Below are 20,198 nucleotides of genomic sequence, written 5' to 3'. Positions count from 1 at the left end.
GTAGTATGTACAGGATAATCTAGATTAAATCCTACATTTAACAACTTGTAAAACCCTGTGGTATTGAACAACCCTACCTCATGTGACCATTTCAATCTTAATGGCAACATACAACTATTCCATCAAAACAGAGCAGCCAATCAGATAAGACTTCTGCTCATTCATTCAAGATGAGTCTTTATTACATTTTCCAAATAGTAATGAAATAACTGGAACTCCATGTGGGTCTGATTTCACTCACCTAATATGTGTAAGCTCGTAAATATAAAATCATACATGTATTGAAACTGCGGGCTTGAAAAGATCTTGTCAGTATTGCTCAAGAACAGGGTGTCATACAATAAATATGTACACTAAATTACTTTTAAGTCGAGCTTGATAAAACTTCATGTTTGAACTGATCACATTCAGTGAACAGCAAGCAAAGATTGTCATTACTGAACGCTGCTTTTCAGTCCATGTCCAGTAGGTGCTACAAAATACTGGGAAAAATAATAATCATCTTAATGACAGTAATGTCCAATACTGTCACCTGCTAAATCAAATGCAACCTGGTCATAACATTCAGAAAATGTGGAATTGATATGCATCTTGGATTTGTTTAAACTTTCTATTATGAACAGTACATTTCTAAGGTCAGCATGTGGAAAACTGGATGGTCTGGACGTTTGGATTACTAATGTGTGTGTGTGTGTGTGTGTGTGTGTATGTGTGTGATTTGGATTTTTAACATAGCTGTAATAATTGTTCAGACATATCACTACGATGACTGCAGTGTGACAATTCATGGTGCTGTCTAGCACTGGGGCATCATGCCGCAGACATGTAGCAATATGTCCCACCCAGTCACATTATCCTGACACCAGGCCAACCAGTCCTAACACTAACCTCTTAATGCTGAGCGCTAGCGAGGCAGCTGCTAGTACCATTTTTGTAAGTCTTTGGTATGACTCAGCCGGGGATCGAACCCACGACCTCCTGCATCTGAGGTGGATGCTCTAACCACTAGGCCACCAGAGTGGTCACTAATGGATGTTAAATCTGGAAATGTTTTAAGAAAAGTATATTGAATTAATATTGTTTCTTATTAAACACTAAAAATATAAAATAAAAATTTCAAATAATTTGGAATTAATGGCATTTAATTTATGAAATGCCATAACATATTTCATATATATAATAAAATAAAAACAATAAATATTTCTGATTGGATTGGTTGGTTTTGTTAGACAAAGAGAATTAGGAATTTTACCAAATGACTCAATACAGCAAAAATCCACCCTTAGACTGTATACACTTTAGTGTTGTCCAAACTAATTTAATCCAACATTTATTTTCTCTTCAGTTTTGCTATATTTCTATTTCATGTTTTTCTTCAGCTTCAAATTACAAATTATTCAAATTAATTCCAACTTTGCAAACTGAGACAACATATTTTACTGATACTTATGAATCTTGTATTCTAAAATTATGTTTAAAATTATGTTTTAAATATTGTTCTGCATCAGAGAGATCTCAGCATAACCACAAACCAGTTTATCTGAATAGTTCTTATCATACGTTACTTCCCTTGCTTTAATATGCCCACCAGTATGCTTTCAATGTAAAAAATTATGTTGACCAGTTTTTGAGGACTCATTTATGGGTTCATCTAAACTGTTACATACTGTATTTTCAGTACTGGTATATATATTTGATATCAGATAGTATTAATTAAACAAACCTGAAATCCCTCTATGCCAGCATGTTTTCTTTCAAATTTGGTCGAATTCTACTGAGTAGCTTTTCAAAAATCACTTAAAGGATTTATATTTTTTGTAATGGTGGTCATTATTGATGGTGGAGCTGCATAATTTGTACAAAGTGAAAGGCTTCTTTGTCAGGATGCTTTTTATTAAATTCAGTCATCAAAGTATGTAAAGAAATGGTTTAAAGGTAGACCTACCAACACTGACGAGTCTGTCTCAGTAAGGCAGTTGACTTTTTTCCATAAGTTTGAAAAGTTTTCAGTAAGGTATAACAAAATATCTGCTATTGTAAAGCTGGAAAATGTAATTAAAAGTTCAGTATTCGGAATGAGCAGCAATGATAAACATTATATTCAACTGAAAATTTTGTAAAGTACGTGTAGACTTTATTTACCACTAGTACAGTGCACAAATTTTAGTTCCAAACCCTATGCAACTCAATGGCTTGTTGCTGTCTCTCAACTTGACATAATTCCTGGAAATTCTTTTTCCATTTCACATAATGACAACAATCATACTTCCCGCCATGAGCCATACTCAAATTGGCACGTAATGTCCAATAACCATAATTGTGTTCCTTCCAGCTTTTTTATGCACAAGAATCTGAATATTCCTTTTTTTCTCCCCATGCTGATTATTACCACTTTTCAAGAGGCTTATTTTCCCTTTCGTCTTAAACATGCATCGCTTGCTAAACGCCATTTTAAAAAAAATTATATGATCAACAGTTTGATCATGCAGACGCTTCGCATGAACAAATAGGTGCAGATTAAGGTGGCTGATGTGCTGCTGTAAAGTTAGTATGGTTCCCTGACCAATTTCACTATTTCTAATATGAAATCCAGATCCAAATCAAACAAGTATGAACAAATTTTCTGGATTTTTCAGCAAGGATAATTTTTTCCGTAGTTTTGGCTTTTATGCCTAAGTCTGTATTTTAAGGGTAATTTTCATAAGACTTACGCCAAAATCGTAAGAGTCAGCAGGTCTGTAAAGGTTCCTCCATTGTTAAGAATGGTGGCCACATTTACTGGCAGATCAGCATCATCGTTTTCATGCCTTTGTCCTAGCATGCCTTCTGCCAAGTTTGGTCAAATTTCTGTCTGTAGTTTTGGAGTTGTTTAATGGATTTTGTCTATTCTTTAAAATGAGTCACTTTCCTTATTTTAGAAATGGTTGTCATATTTGAAGATGGATCAGCATTGAACTTCAGAGGTCTTCCTGATTGGATGTTTTCTGTAAAATACTATCAAATTCTGTTCCACAGTGTTTAAGAAGAAATCATTTCAAGGGTTTTGATAGTTTCAGTAAAGACAGCCATATCTGAAAGCACTTGTAATTTATACAAATATTGAAAGCTCTCCATGCTGGGATACTCTGTGATAACTTTGGTCAAAACTGGTCTATTGGTTTTTGAGATATTTAAAATATCATTTTATTGATGGATGCATGAAGGATGGTCTGAAAACATAAATACACAAATAACATCCAAAAGCAAACAAAATTTGAGTAATCAACCACTTCCAACTATTTTTTGAGCTTGGAATTTGTAGCAATGAGTTTTTAGGTGACTGAGCATATTATATGTATATCCAACAATCTAAAATACTTCAGTACTAATTTTAATGTCAAGTTCCAAATCTTTTGTGCTAATCAAGAACTCTTAAAGAGGAGAATAGTAAACAGTGTATGATGAATACACTACAACATGTTACTTAAGATTGGCTGTCAATTACAGATTAATTACTTACTTTGGGTTGGGTGTCAATTACAGGTGAATTAGTTACTTAGGGTTGGTTGTCAATTACAGGTGATTTACTTACTTTGGGTTGTGTGTCAATTACAGGAAATTTACTTACTTTGGGTTGGGTGTCAATTACAGGTGATTTGTTTACTTTGGATTGGGTGTCAATTACAGGTGAGTTACTTACTTCGCTTCCTCTTCCTCAATGTACTTCCTGATCAGCTGGGGTGATGCCAGCCTATCTAGCTTGGACAAAGGAACAATTTTCACTTCCGCATACAGTGATCTGGGCTCCTGCAAATGACAATGATAATTACAATGCGAATTTGTGTTTCTTATATAATTTCCTTTATTAATACTCAAAATATCATGGCTACCCACATAACAATCAAACCTGTTGTATGTATTCACTGATGAAAGTAAAAGCATTGGCCTTTTAAGACAGGTGACTGCATGATGCAGGTTTAATCCTACAGTAACCCTGGGCAAGGAATTTTGAAATGATGGTTAAGTATAGTGATTGGTAAATACTGGCTGCCTTTAAAACAAGTTTGATGTAATACAAGTAAACATCTTTTATTAGTAAAAGATCTTGTTTGGTTAATAGTGTACAAATTTAATCTATTAAAGACATGTAAACCATTATTTTAGATTTTTTCATCATCACTATTACAGTTCACTACTATATAGGTAAACCATTATTTGAATTTTTCCATCTATTACAGTTCACTACTATTATATGTAAACCATTATTTGAGATTTTTTCATCTCTTACGGTTCACTACTATTATATGTAAACCATTATTTGAGATGTTTTTCCTCAGTACTGTTACAGTTCACTACTACTGTGTCTCAAGGAAAAAACAAAAGAATTACGTATTATGTAATACGGGCTTTACAAAAAATAAAATTCAAGACAATAGTTATGTTAATTTAAAATTTTTAAACATGGGATATCCTATTTTATATGGGATCATTAAAATGGAGTTAATAACCAGTTTCAAACTGCCATGTCAACTATAAATCACAGAATACATTTCCAAACATATTTTTCACTAAAATGATACATGTTTAGTCCAGAGTCTGCGGAAAGAATGAGTTTGATATGGCACTGAATTATGTACTCTCTTTTTTTCACTTTGAAAATATTTCTATCTTTACAGTATAAATGAAATTTAAAATGAACTAGGATTTATAAATATATGATTAAATCTGTTTAAAAATATCTATGTGCAGACATCAGTTCAAATCTTGTGTAATACAGAAATATGGACTGAATAGCTGTATCAAATAAAAAATCAAACTTGTTAAGATTAAAAAGAAATGTAATAAAATTAACCACTAAGCCTTACTCATATAAACTTTATGTTGCTCGCATGCTAAGTTAGTATATCTGCAATAATATAATGACAGTAACATGTTATGATTTACAGTTTATATCAATCAATTTAATAGGATGTATTTGTCCTTTTAAATAAGTATATCTTCCTTAAGTGATCTACAAGGGGGGTGGGGTTGCTCTATTATAAAATAAAATAAAAGCTGCAGCTGATAAAATATCCAATCTTGTATCTTACCTGTGTGATCTCCAGGTCACCCCCTGTGGCATACACATCACCATCATAATCACCAAACAGTAAGATCCTATTTATTGTCCCATGCAGAATTGGAAGGGTGCGCATTATCCGAACCTGAAAATTGTTTACTAAAATTAAGTAAGGAATTTAATCCACTATTCATCTTTTCAAAACATGATTTAAAAAAATGTCAAATGAGATCACATTCTCATCACTTAGGCCTGACACCTCTCTCAATTACCTCACACCTCTCTCAATTACCTCACACCTCTCTCAATTACCACTACAATGATGACGTCAACTGACGTTAATTCTGCTTTTCTGCATCTCACCTGATGACAGATGGTATATGGCAAATGTAGGCTTTATAAATAGCAAATTCTCTGCATTTTTAAAAAAAAATAGTGTTCAATCTTCAACGTTTTACTCGTATTTTCTAGGATTTCAAAAGGCATTTTGTCAAATGATAAGCTTGTGTAAGAAGTCAAGAAGAGAGAGTTTTAGCAGTTCCACAAGGAACAATGTCACCTAAACAGTCAGTAATAAAGTGAATAAGGTGACCTTTTTATGTATACTGTGGTTCAAACACTGTCTACCTGCTGATCATCATGACAACTCAGTAATGAAGTCAATACTTTTCTGTAAAAATTTTCAGTAAGATGCCACAAAATCTTATGTACAGCTATTTTTGAAAAGGAAAACATGCATTTAACAAGTTCATAAGTGTGATCCAAAGTAGCTAAGATAAACATTATGATCAACTTAAAAGTTCATAATAGATTGATGGCTTCCTATTACATCTCTCAAGCTGACAAAAAATTTCTTTATTTTTTCTTACAGTTTCACATGGATGTGCTGATCACATTTCTTCCAATAATCTCAGGGTTTCTACACCAAAAATTATTTTTATTTTCCAAGCGTTTTCCAGATTTTAAGGAGGAAATGACAAATTTCAGGAGTCATTTTTAAAGTCTGATACTTTGATTAAAGCCACAATACTGCAGATGAAGTAACTTTTTCTAATAAACATACAAATAATCCAAGATAAATTGATAAAATTATTCTATAAATCAAACAAACATTTCAAAAACTCAGATGACTATAAATCATTCAATGCAAAGTTGCAATGGAAAAATAATGTTTTCTCTAATGGAATTTATAGTCTGGCTTTTAAAAATCAAATTCCAGGACATTTTATAGCAAAAAGTATATTTCAAGACGGTTTCCAGGATATTTTTGCTCAATTCTAATTTAAGTTGAATTCCAAGGACTCCTAAAAAATCAGGAAGGCATGGGAACCCTAATATCTGAATATAATTTTTTATTCTATGAGAACTAATTAAACTTTTTTAGAGGTTTATTTTCCTTTTCACCATCAATATGTTTAATTTGTTGGACAATATTTCAGAATAATGTTATAAGCAAAAATCCTCATTTTGCAGGCATTTTGCATCAAAAACATGAGCAGATCAAAGCTTCTGAGATACTCCAATAAAGTTAGCCTGGCTCCCTGGCCAATCCAGAGATACTCCAATAAAGTCAGCCTGGTTCTCTGGCCAATCCAGAGATACTCCAATAAAGTCAGCCTGGTTCCCTGGCCAATCCAGAGATACTCCAATAAAGTCAGCCTGGTTCTCTGGCCAATCCAGAGAATCTAATATAAAATCATGGAACTGAAAAAAAGTCAGACAAACCAATATCTGGATTTTGCTGCAACAATTATAGTTTCATATTTTTTAAAATTATTCCGTATGTCCATAATTTTGATCATTTTTAAGAGTTGGCAGATATGCAGTGTACAGGTTGGAGAATTAGGGGGGAGTAGGGGAAGGGCATCTTAGATTAACCTTGAACAAAAGTGATAGTTAATATACCAACTACATAATTTAAATTACATGCAAACAACTTAGTTCAATCTAAATTCTAAACAAAAATGAAGCATTCAATATGTACCTAACATTAACAATAAAAAAAGCACAGTATCTGGTGTAGAAGAAATTATTTTGGCCAGAGAATAATTTACTGTGGAAAAGATGGGAAGTAAAAATCTGACACTGACTAGAAGAATGAGCTAATGTTGATGTGATACAACCATAAAGGACGGTTGGACTGTATATTTTTGTACATCTGAAAAAACTACAGTCCATCGTGTCCTTACAGAACATCAGCTTCCATCCAACTGTTAATGGAATTCCACATGAAATACAATAGTGGCCTTGAAATTTATATTTAAGTACGTAAAGTTTTTAACATTACCAACTGTCCATCTTTGAAGACCTTCGCATCCCATTCCACTTGTTTGTATACACACCATGGGAACTGTCTATGTTTGGGGAGGTCTGACCGTGTAATTTTCCCCTGAAAACCACTGAAATGGATCTGCTTGTCCAACTGCTCATGGCACTCCTTCAACCAGTTGGTAAACTCTTTCTCAATTGATGTTCTCTTTTCCTGTTGGGGTATTTATTGGACTGAATGTAGCCATGAACATAACATTTTAATGGTATAACTAGGAGAAAAAATACTTCCATTTTCTCAGGAAAGGTTAAGAACATAATCTATACTAGACATTTGGATATGTGGAGATAATGGGACTGTTTTTAAAATGTTAAAATCTTTACTGCTAACAAAATGCAAAGACCTACCCTTGTTTACTATGACAGCTAGCTTTAAGCAATTTACCCATGTTTGTCCATCATTTTTTCTATCTATTTGAAATATATCATCCTAGCAGAGGCAGCAGAGATATCTAACATTTAAAACTTTTAAAAAACCATAATAAAGTATTCATGTAGTCATATCTAGTGCAACTGATAATCTTTTAGCTGTTACACCTCTCCCCTTCTATATTAAGCACAGTTTACAAGGACTAGCTGATGTAACCTAATTTTGTGTGAAAAAGTTCTATGAAAGTAAGAAAATAATATCATGGATCATGCACAAAATACAGGGGGAAAAAGTCAGTTATTTCTTACTTGCAATATCAGACAATTATTGGTCTTTTTCATAATATACAGAATTTTATACCACACAATAAGAATATTTTTCAAATGCAAAGGAGAAGAACAAACTGCATAGAACCAAAACAAGATGACAACTGCAGAAAAATGTATCTGACACCAAATGAGCTGAACACAGAAAGACAAAATATTTATTTTTATTATGAAGAATAAACTATATTTTGACAGATTCCATGACATTCAAAAATGTATCAAGTTACACAGAACTGAACAGGAAGATGGAATACCCTAAATATAATGACTGTAAATATCTAAAATAAGGAAATTATAGTACAATTTTCTAAAATACACCAATCCCTCGATAACTCACACACATTGAGGTTCACAAACATAGACTGCACTATTAAGTGAGGGCACAAGTTACCGAGGGACCTTAAAAAATTGAAAAGGTTTGTTTTGACATCGAGAAAACCAAAGGGTGGGGGGCGGCATTAGGGAACTGGGCTGTTTTATGACTGAATCCTCATTTTACTATGACATCAATAATAATTTTTAATAATGCGCTATTTCTAATGAAGTTGTTCATTATTCTGTTTAAATAACATTTTTTTTTTCAAAATGTCCAACATGTGAAAGATCGTTCCAACTGGTTTCAATAACCATCATGTGTACGTGAAAAATCTGACGTACACTGCTTCTGTTTTCTTGACGAGTCTAGTTCCAGTAGCGGTGTTTAATAGTACCCTGCCAAATCAAGAGTTCACAGAACAGGGAACTAGACTAACTGTTGATACACCACCAAACAAGATTACTTTTTTTCAAAAACACGAAACATTTATTACATGAGACAATCGTCTACATCAAAACTCAATTTTTGTATTGTTCAATTAGTACAATATTGATGCCGTGATTTCATTGGAAGTAATAATGAAACTTCTTATCATCCTTGAGGATATCTCTAAGATTGACCAGTTTTCAGTAAGGTGTAACAAAATATCAATAACTGCTATTGTATAGCTGGAAAACATGATTAAAAGTTCAACGCATCGACGTCAAACATTATGTTCAACTGAAAAGTTTGTAAAGTATGCATGGACTTTATTTACCACTAGTACAGTTGCACAAACTCTAGTTCCCAAACCCTATGCAGTTCAATGGCTTGTTGCTACCTCTCAACTTGACATACTTGTTGGAAATTCTTTTCCATTTCACATGATGATGGCAATTATAGCTCGCACCATAAGGCATTCTCAAGGTGACACGTGATGTCCAATTTTCGTAATTGTTTCTTTTCCAGCTTATATTCACAAGAATCTGAATACTCCTTTTCATTCTTCTGTGTTGAAAAGTGACACTTTCCTAGAAGCTTATTTTCCCCTTAAACATGCATCACTTTCTGGATGCCATATTTAACAATTATATAATCAACAGTTTGATCATGTAATGCTTTACATGAACAAACAGGTGCAGTTTAAAGCATCTAGGGTGCTTTTGTAAAGTTAGTCTGGTTCCCTGACAAATTTTACTAAGTCTATGATGAAACCTGGATCCAAATAAAACACGGATGAACCAATTATCCGGATTTTTTGGCAATTATAATTTTTCTGTAGTTTTTGCTAGTATGCCTAAGTCCATATTTTAAGGGTAATTTTCATAAGACTTAAGGCAAAATCGTAAGAGTTGGCATGTCTGTGGGCCACTTGATTTTAAGTTTGAAGGATTTTTGTGCCTTTTAACTTTTCTTTTATTCCACCTCCTTTATTTGATTCAAAAGACATAATTAACGTGATAATACAAAGGAGACCAGCTTTTAATTCATTGCAACAATACAACAAATACTTCCTCAAGTCAGTTATCAAAACATGGTCAGACATAGCTGTTTCAGTAGACTGATGCATTTTACATTTAATTACAAGAGAACACATTGCATTTATGACGATTACACTTAAAAGGAACTAAAAGATAGAACTAGAAACAAATTTCAGTTGATAATGAAAATATTTAATTTATATCTATTTATTAAAGTAATGCTTCCACTTGGCATAAGTGACATTTTCATTGATCAAAATTTCCTTACATATCGTTAATAGCAGTGTACTAAGAAAGTAGTTTGGAAAGAGTACGTAAATTTTTTTTTTTACCTATTTATTATTTTGATATTTCATAAGGTCGATTACAAATTTTCAGGTCCTATCTACCATTTTCGATGATAAAACGAGCGATATATCCAAGTTTCCGTTTCCAATTTTTATCACAATTTTCTTCCAGTTCAACAAACAGGGATCAATTTTTGGGGTATTTTCTGGTTTAAAAAATGGGATCCATGCCTGACCTCGCATTATAAGTGAGTTTGCGAGTTATCAGGGTGCATGTTATCGAGGGAGTGGTGTATAGGATCTCATATTCCGTATAGGAATTATAGAACAAATATGATCCATGTCATTTACACATATTCTTTCTGCAAAAGGCATGCCTGTCCATTTATTATAATTCATGCCATTTACACATATTCTCTAAGCCAAAGGCATGCCTGTCCGTTTATTATGATCCATGCTATTTACACATATTCTCTAAGCCAAAGGCATGCCTGTCCATTTATTATGATCCATGCTATTTACACATATTCTCTAAGCCAAAGGCATACCTGTCCATTTATTATGATCCATGCTATTTACACATATTCTCTAAGCCAAAGGCATGCCTGTCCGTTTATTATAATTCATGCCATTTACACATATTCTCTAAGCCAAAGGCATGCCTGTCCATTTATTATGATCCATGCCATTTACACATATTCTCTAAGCCAAAGGCATGCCTGTCCGTTTATTATGATCCATGCTATTTACACATATTCTCTAAGCCAAAGGCATACCTGTCCATTTATTATGATCCATGCTATTTACACATATTCTCTAAGCCAAAGGCATGCCTGTCCATTTATTATGATCCATGCTATTTACACATATTCTCTAAGCCAAAGGCATGCCTGTCCATTTATTATGATCCATGCTATTTACACATATTCTCTAAGCCAAAGGCATGCCTGTCCATTTATTATGATCCATGCTATTTACACATATTCTCTAAGCCAAAGGCATGCCTGTCCATTTATTATGATCCATGCTATTTACACATATTCTCTAAGCCAAAGGCATGCCTGTCCATTTATTATGATCCATGCTATTTACACATATTCTCTAAGCCAAAGGCATGCCTGTCCGTTTATTATGATCCATGCTATTTACACATATTCTCTAAGCCAAAGGCATACCTGTCCATTTATTATGATCCATGCTATTTACACATATTCTCTAAGCCAAAGGCATGCCTGTCCATTTATTATGATCCATGCTATTTACACATATTCTCTAAGCCAAAGGCATGCCTGTCCATTTATTATGATCCATGCTATTTACACATATTCTCTAAGCCAAAGGCATGCCTGTCCATTTATTATGATCCATGCTATTTACACATATTCTCTAAGCCAAAGGCATGCCTGTCCATTTATTATGATCCATGCTATTTACACATATTCTCTAAGCCAAAGGCATGCCTGTCCATTTATTATCATTCATGCCATTTACACATATTCTCTAAGCCAAAGGCATGCCTGTCCATTTATTATGATCCATGCTATTTACACATATTCTCTAAGCCAAAGGCATGCCTGTCCGTTTATTATAATTCATGCCATTTACACATATTCTCTAAGCCAAAGGCATACCTGTCCGTTTATTATGCGAGAATATGTTGTCTGTTTATCCCTCAACTTCATCTCAAGGTCAATGAAGGTTAACTTGTTGGTACTGACTTGAAACTTGTCATCTGTCCACAACACTCCTGAGATTCTGGACATAAACAGCAAATATTCAAAAGAAATGTACTTTTAAAAGCATATTCAATTTTTTAAACAAATTTTTCCACTGACACAGCACAAATCACACCAGATGAGACAAAAACTGATATTAGCTAATAAAATACTAATGCAGGTTACAATATTTTTTTTCCAGCAAAGATATCCTGAATTCTACTTTGATCTAGGTAAAAATAGCTTGCATATGAAGTTGATAAGGGCAAACAAAATAACATGTGTTTCTGGTTGCACTTGTTTTAAAATTAAGGTAGAAGTTCATTTTTTTAATAAACATTAAATATATTTAATGTGATTTTTTTTTTTAACCATGTGGGATAAAAGTGCTTGGGTTGGCTATAAGTGCTAGGGTTGGCAATGAGAAACAAGGATGGTGGGACAACCTGAAACACATATTGTTTTGCTTGGCCAAAGTTCAAATGTAGTCAAAAACAATCATGTCATAGGTGAAGGCAAATGGAGAATTTTTAGTTTTGTGCCAAATAATAATACAAACATTGGGCAAGGAAAAGGATTTCACCAAATGTTGCATGTGACTGGGAAATAAAATCCCTAGGGTGTAATATTTAAGCATGGAACATGGTGAATTGTGTCTGTAACACAAATCTTATTCTCTTCAGTTCAAGTTTTTATATGCCATCCATGGTGAAAATTCTTTTTCTGCAATTCCAACAAACATTTTTTTAAAGCTTAAGTTTCAACATTCCCCTCAATTTATTACCTGTTGTCTGTGTCCGTGGACATTTATTCCCAGACACATTGTTATCAACCATTTAATGATATATGTTTCTTAAATTATCTAATTCAGGTCATGGTAGTTCAGTTGGGAGCATCAGACTTATTATCCAAAATTCACAGGTTTGACACTCGCCCAGACTAGCCCAAATCAGCAACCTTAGTGTGCCCTTGGAAAAGGCCTTCAACTCCCATTTCCTTGGCATGATATGGCCAATAATGTGTTGGAGGGCTCTCATTTTATATATATTATTATCAAATTCAATTTGGCATTTTTCCCTAATCAGATACTCATAAGCTAATAAGTTAAGGTCATGCCTGGTAAATACATTTCTTTTACAGTTTTAAATAGGAAAAATATAACAATATTTTCTTCATGCTGGGATCAGCCTAGCTCTATTCCATGAATCTGGGATCAACCCAGAATACACACTTATGCGAGGATCAGCCTAACATAGATTTAGTTAAGATGGGATCAGCCCAGAATACAATAGCATGCTGAGATCAGCCTAGCATATAGTATACTTAACTCATTCAGCCCCAGACCCATTATCAGTATCACTGCTGCTATGCCCCAGCAGCGCTAAGCTGTGTCTAGCTGCGTGTGCCCCAGAGTTTTTACCTGTTTGAAAAATTTTGTAAACATCGTGCACATGCATTCACTCTTACCTTAATTTCTCTGCTTATATCCAATTAAAATCCAAGAAAGTTTCACCATTTATTGCAAATGAATTTGTCTACACAGTGATGTATTTTTTTTCCCTATTTGTCCAAGTCTTTCACGACTTATTTATACAGAATTCACAAAATTATGTGCAACATTTATCCGCAAGAACTCGATCATCATCGCTGTCAGCATCCTCATCTTCGGACGATTCAATCTCAGAAACTTCTATGTCCGAATCGAAATCTCACAAAATATCCAACTGCCGAACATATCTTTCCTAAGCTTGCTCAGTATTTTCAAGATCAAACCCGAGAAACTCCTCATTTTTGCTCTCATCAAAAATCACTCTTACGTCCGCCATCATTTACGATTTTTCATGACCAGAACACGTGTAGTTAAACCGCTTTCAAAACAGGAGCCCTTAGCTTCTGAACAATTCAAATTTCCGCAAATGAAAGTAAAATCATTTCTGATTGGTTTAATAGTTGTTAGTTCTTGGAATAAACCCATTTCTAACCAATCAGAGACGTTGAATCTAACACACATTCATCACGCTTGGAGACGGGATCGGCCATTGAATGCAGTAAAAAAATCACGACTACAGGTGGGATCGGCCATTGAATGCAGAAACCGGATCACACCTACAGACGGGATCGGGGCTTAAAGGGTTAAGCTGGGTTCAGCCCAGAATACACTTGAATGCTAGGATCAGCCTAGCACAGTCTACAATAATCCTTCAATCAGCCTATCACAGATTTGACTTGAGCTGGAATCGAAATAGCACAATTTACAGAAGCTGAAATCAGCTCAGGTTACACTGTAATGCTGGGATTGGCCAAGCACCAATTATCCTTGAGGTGGGATCTGCCCAGAATACATAATAATGCTGGGATCAGCCTAGCACAGATTTATTTGAAGATGGGATCAGCCCAGAATTTACTTGAATGCCATGATCAGCCTAGCATCAACTTTACTTGAGCAGAGATCAGCCCATAGTACACTGTAATGCTAGGATCAGCCTAGCACTGATTGGAAATCAGTCTTTAACACTGAGCTGAAATCAGCCTAGCACCAAATCTACTTGAGCTGGGATCAGCCCAGAATACACTGTAATGCTGGGATCAGACTAGCACTGATTGGGAATCAGTGCTTTACATTCAGATTCTAGCTCGAGTAGCCCCTCAGAGTGAGCCAAATATTTTTTAAATATTTAAATTAAGTACTGATGTTATTTTTGTTATGAGTCTGATGCTGTAGAACATTGGTAATAATGAATAGTGGCATGTCTGACAGAAGGGGGGGGAAGTGGCCTAAAGCGCTCTTCGTTACGGATCACTGCCATCTCACCCCTGTCTGTGGTGGTTCGAGTCTCAGATTCAGCCAATGTGGGTATGTGAGAAAGCTTGCCAGTAGCTTCTCGTAGGTCGGTGGTTCTTTCCAGGGATCTTCCTCCACCATTAATACTGGCTGCCATGTATAGCCTATCGTGTGCTGAAAAATGGTGTTAAACCCCACAACAACAACAACGACAACAAGGGAGAGAGTGAGTGAGAGAGAAAGACGAATGCATATACTCATGTATCCAATATTTCTTACAATGCATGTACTAAATCATTTCTTATACAATTCAGTATTGTTTTGTTGTGCATAAAGTGCTATTAAAACTGTAAAACCAATCAGACAAGTTATCTATAAGTTTAAATTATATAAACTAACCTGTTGTAACATTCTATGGGTAAGGTCTTCATCTTCTTTGGAGAACTACACCACTCAAAACTGAAAAAAAGAAAAGGATCATGCAAAATCTTAAGACAATAACAGAACTTAAATTTAAATGTTGATATGATTTGTGTGTGTGTGTGCGTCCCTATCATGTTAGCATCAAATCATCAAACCTGACTGTACTGTACTTCATTAATCAATAGTTTGCAGATAGTGAGAGCAAAGAGAAATCCATGTCATTTATCTTCCAGATGCAATATCATCATTAAATACATAAAGAAAGTATACTGTATTTACAGAAATAGCCTTGCAATCCTTCCCAAACCATGGTTAGTCGATTAGAGTCTGATCTTGATACGGTAATAGGGTAAGTAACATTATCTGTATCAGCACAAGTAGTGGTCATGGACCTAGAATTGTTTCCAATTACCAATATTTATTTTAAATAATAATCCTGCATTTAAAAATACCCTCAATGCATGTATATTGTATATTATTTTGAATTTACCTACATTGCAATCTAATTAGTTTTGTGATTTGTTTAATACAAGTTTTCAGTACCAGACTGCATAAACCAAGAGCAGATAATTTCTTGTTTCAAAGATTCTGACATGAAGGCAAATGAAAGCAGAGCCATGATTTACATTGGGAATAGTGTTATGTCTTACACAAGGAATAGTGTTATGTCTTACATGGGGAATAGGGTCATGTTTTACATAGGGAAGAGGACTACATTAAGAATAGTGTTATATCTTAAGGGGAACAGTGTTATGTTTTACAGGGGGAACAGGGTCATGTTTTACATTGGGAGGAGGACTACATTAAGAATAGTGTTATATCTTAAGGGGAATACAACTTTAAAAAACTTAAAGATAAATGCCAGCACAAAAGAGGCTAATATGTTACCAAATGTTACACCTATCACTACTTGCTGTTACAAGCAAGCCACTTATGCTGGGTCTATTCAACAATTGTGTCTCACCAAAATTATCATTGGTGACCAAACTGTGATTCATTTAAAAGAAAACTACAGATTAGGCAATTCAAAATAGAAAGTCTTTGTTGTCATCTGCAGGGTTTTGCCATTAAGTCACTGACATCCACTAGTGTAACATTTCTGAGGTTGTAAATGATGATTTGTGGGACTTAATTTCCTGATAAAAAATACCAAATGCATAATATGACAATAAACCAAACTTTATTACTTTTTCAGAGAAAAAAATTATCAAAAATAAATGCAAAACAGTGAATTATGAAAGAATATATCTGCTTTTTATGTGCAATAACTTAAACTGGAAAGAAGCCAGATCAGGAATGGAAATTTTTTCAGTACAGCCATTTTCTGGTCCACTTAAACAAATGAAAATGCCATCATTTTTCAGGGCAATCATCGGAAATTACTTAAGAAATTCTAGCATTCAGTATCAACCTTTTGGTGTAGATGAAAAATGTGTAGGCACAAAATACTCACTCTTCAATCAGAGTGTAAGGAATCAGTCGACCATTCCAGTAACACTCAAAAATGGGTCGTCTCCCCCTAGCTGGTGTTTCACTAATAGCATAACCATGATCATCCTCTGGATCTGCAATGACTAAAAAGTCCACCAATAATATAAAATGTGCAGTAATGACTAAAAAGTCCACCAATAATACAAAATGTTCTGTAATGACTAGAGTCCATCGATAATACAAAATGTGCAGTAATGACAAAAAAGTCCATCGATAATACAAAATGTGCTGCTATGACTGAAAAATCCATCAATATTACAAAATTTGCTGTATAAGTAAAGTTTGAATGGCGAGTACTTAAGAGATTATAGGACACTACCCATTTGGGACAATCAAGGATTCCTACATTCACAGTATATGAATACTTGTCTGAGATGTGTTTCAGAGAACTAGTTATTTTGTATATTTCATGGACATAGCTATTTGTATATTTCAGAAACCTAGTTACTTGTAAATATTTACCTAGCTGAAATCTCTCAAAACCCAAAATCCTAGATAAAATTGATTTTTCAATTTTCAGGCTTTCAGTCTATTTGAGGGAATCATAAAATGGCAAAAAATATATCTTCAAATATAAACAGAGGTAGAAGCATATCATCATCACAACCAGTCCTAATTTCTAACTGAACAGTGTAGATTTCATCCAAATACTGTTTTGCTTGTTACCAGTGGCAAAATATCAAAAAGCTGGGGCAGTGTCCTGGATACTGAAGCCATGGTATTTATTTATTTTTTTAAAAAGATTTATTGATCATGTATACAAAAGAATATCTGTAATCAGGATTAGATAATAAGCAGATAAACAAAATCTTTCACAACTGACTTATCCATTAGAATTTAGTTATTACAATTTAAATTAAAAACTATTGCTACATTAAACTGCAAAGACTAAAGACTTGTCTATTGTCAGTACTAATCTGAGAAAACATGCATACTGAGCATAATTTGTACCCAGCATGCCCTCGAGACATTTCCCGGTCGTTGACTCACTGATACACCTACTACAGTATTTGTTAACCATAAATAATCTGTCCAGTGTGCACCAAGCATTGTTTGAACCCACATGCCCTTGATACATTTCTGACTGATACACCTACTACAGTATTGTCTAACCTTAAATAATCTGTCCAGTGTGCACCAAGCATTGTTTGAACCCACATGCCTTTGATACATTTCTGACTGATACACCTACTACAGTATTGTCTAACCTTAAATAATCTGTCCAGTGTGCACCAAGCATTGTTTGAACCCACATGCCCTTGATACATTTCTGACTGATACACCTACTACAGTATTGTCTAACCTTAAATAATCTGTCCAGTTTGCACCAAGCATTGTTTGAACCCACATGCCCTTGATACATTTCTGACTGATACACCTACTACAGTATTGTCTAACCTTAAACAATCTGCCCAGTGTGCACCAAGCATTGTTTGTACCCACATGCCACATTTCCGACTGATACACCTGCTACAGTATTGTCTAACCCTAAATAATCTAGCCCAATATGTGCCAAGTATGCTTACTAAATACATCAACATTCAATGTAATTTAAAAATTAAAATACATTTCCAAGTTGGTAGAGAACTTTGGTGGTGGTGGTTAGGTTGAGAAAAATTGCAATTTGGGAATCAAAATTTGTTTTTGCTTTCAGAGTACAGAGGTCTTGGTTTGCTGGGAAAAAGTTACATGAAAGGAAAAATTTGGAACCAAATTTCAGTCTACTAATGTTTCAGTTATGATGGGTTTCAGTGTGTGTGTATATATATATATATATATATATATATATATATATATATAAAACCTAATCATAGATAAGTAAAGAAAATATTGAAAAAATGTACAAGAAAGATTAGAAACGCATCTCTATAACTATGATTGTCATATGTATGTAAGAGGCAAGATAGTTACTAAATTTAAAACAACATGGAAAACTCAAACATAAACTAAATTTAAAGAAATTTTAACAAATTTACTAATACCTATGCAATATTCTAACGTTAGATATTAACATAATCTTACTTCTGGGATCATTCATATCTGAAGGGTAGGTTTCCCTGTCATACATGAATGGGTGATAACGTAGAATCCCTTCCACTTTCATTGATCCCTCCACAACAGCCTTAAACTCAAAAGTACTAGCAGAATTGCGTACATACAGCGTCTGCATGTCATCATCTATATCTCTTAGGTCAATGACTTTGGGGTGAGTCTGTCCCTTGGAGTACATTTTGATCTGAAAATGTAGAAGTTACATCATATTATAAAAAAGTAATCCATTGTCATCACTAAGTGTGTGTGTTTGTGTGTGTGTGTGTGTTTGTGTGTGTGTGTTTGTGTGTGATTTGGATTTTTAACAGAGCTTAAACTTTTCAGTCATATTGCTACGATGTCTGCAGTGTGGCAGTTTATAGTGATGCCTAGCACTGAGACATCATGCCACAGACATGGAGCATGATGTCCCACCCAGTCACATTATCCTGACACCAGGCTGACCAGTCCTAACACTAACCTAATGCTAAGTGCCTGGCGAGGCAACTGTTAGTACCATTTGTATAAGTCTTTGGTATGACTCACCCAGAGTTCGAACCTGTGACCTCCCACATCCTGGAGCGGTACCACCAAAGTTAGCTGCTACTGAAGAGCGTTTGGTCTTATCTTCTTTTGCCAAAATCATCTCTCTGTTGCCACTAATATATTTTTGAGGTGGTAAGGAGAGATGGGAGAGGCAGCTCTTGCGCTGCCTGCTTTACACCTCAACACGATTGCTGAACAGAAATTGAACTACATGTACCCCACTGTGTGATCAGATTAAGCTACTGACTGTTGTCCACACACCCAGTAAAGAACTGTCTTCATATGGCATTGCTTTCACGTCTACATAAATTATTTCAGGCAGCAAAACAGTATCTATATACTGCAATTGACACAAAGATTAGGATTGCCAGTGGCGCTGGCAACCAGGGTAGTGGCATACTGTATTGATGGTTGGCAAATCGTATGAAGACTGATGTTATGCATAGCTGCCAACCTTCCAGGCTCACAATTAGTGAAAATAGGGATAAAAAGTTGTGAATTTGAACATGAATGCATGAAAAATACCATGACAATAACTCCATCCACTCTGACCACTCCATCCACTCCAATCGTCAATACTACACTATATCAAGTTCGCAAAATAAAAATAAAACACTACATATATGCAGAAATATCTATTTATCAAGAAATGATACTGTGGCAGACTTGAACTTCCTCAACAGCTTGATCGTAAATTTGTTTTCTAAACAGTTCCAACTTCTTGCCTGCTGGTTGATCTTGAGGACTAAAATTGCTTTACAAATTTTCTGCAGCTAAGGAGGCCCTAAAGTCTGTCTTATTTTTCCTCACTAAAGAAAATACTCTCTCGCTGTCACTGTTGCTGTGAGGAATGCACAGGAGCTGCAACATTTTTGGTTCTTCCACAGGAAAATTTGGAAGCAATTTTCGAGTCCGGGAACATTTGCCAGAACAAATGTTTAGCATGGTCTCCAGCTGATAAAGGTAGATTGTGTTCGACAAGAAAACTCACAAATAATGCTTCAGCATTGGTAGCCTGCAGGTCTTCCGCCAATGGTTTAAAATATTCCAAAGCTGAAATCTGCGAATTCTTAATTTTCCCAAAT

General features: G+C 34.6%; 1 protein-coding gene across 1 annotated transcript in view; it reads right to left on the bottom strand.

Moving 5' to 3' along the window:
* Positions 1 to 20,198, bottom strand: part of LOC149783381 (structural maintenance of chromosomes flexible hinge domain-containing protein 1-like) — a 163,547-nt gene that overhangs the window by 114,655 nt on the left and 28,694 nt on the right. The window contains exons 10-16 of the mRNA XM_089931608.1: positions 18,559 to 18,772; positions 16,499 to 16,619; positions 15,022 to 15,081; positions 11,757 to 11,880; positions 7,326 to 7,520; positions 5,070 to 5,183; positions 3,680 to 3,786 (exon numbers count right to left, since the gene is read on the bottom strand). Of these exons, the coding sequence (XP_089787734.1) occupies positions 3,680 to 3,786; positions 5,070 to 5,183; positions 7,326 to 7,520; positions 11,757 to 11,880; positions 15,022 to 15,081; positions 16,499 to 16,619; positions 18,559 to 18,772 (935 nt within the window). The remainder of the gene's footprint in view (positions 1 to 3,679; positions 3,787 to 5,069; positions 5,184 to 7,325; positions 7,521 to 11,756; positions 11,881 to 15,021; positions 15,082 to 16,498; positions 16,620 to 18,558; positions 18,773 to 20,198) is intronic.

This window comes from Sinohyriopsis cumingii, chromosome 14, assembly GCF_028554795.1.
Source record: "Sinohyriopsis cumingii isolate HCF-2022 chromosome 14, ASM2855479v2, whole genome shotgun sequence".
Taxonomy (NCBI): Eukaryota; Metazoa; Mollusca; class Bivalvia; order Unionida; family Unionidae; genus Sinohyriopsis; species Sinohyriopsis cumingii.
This window is presented reverse-complemented; position numbering and strand designations above follow the sequence as displayed.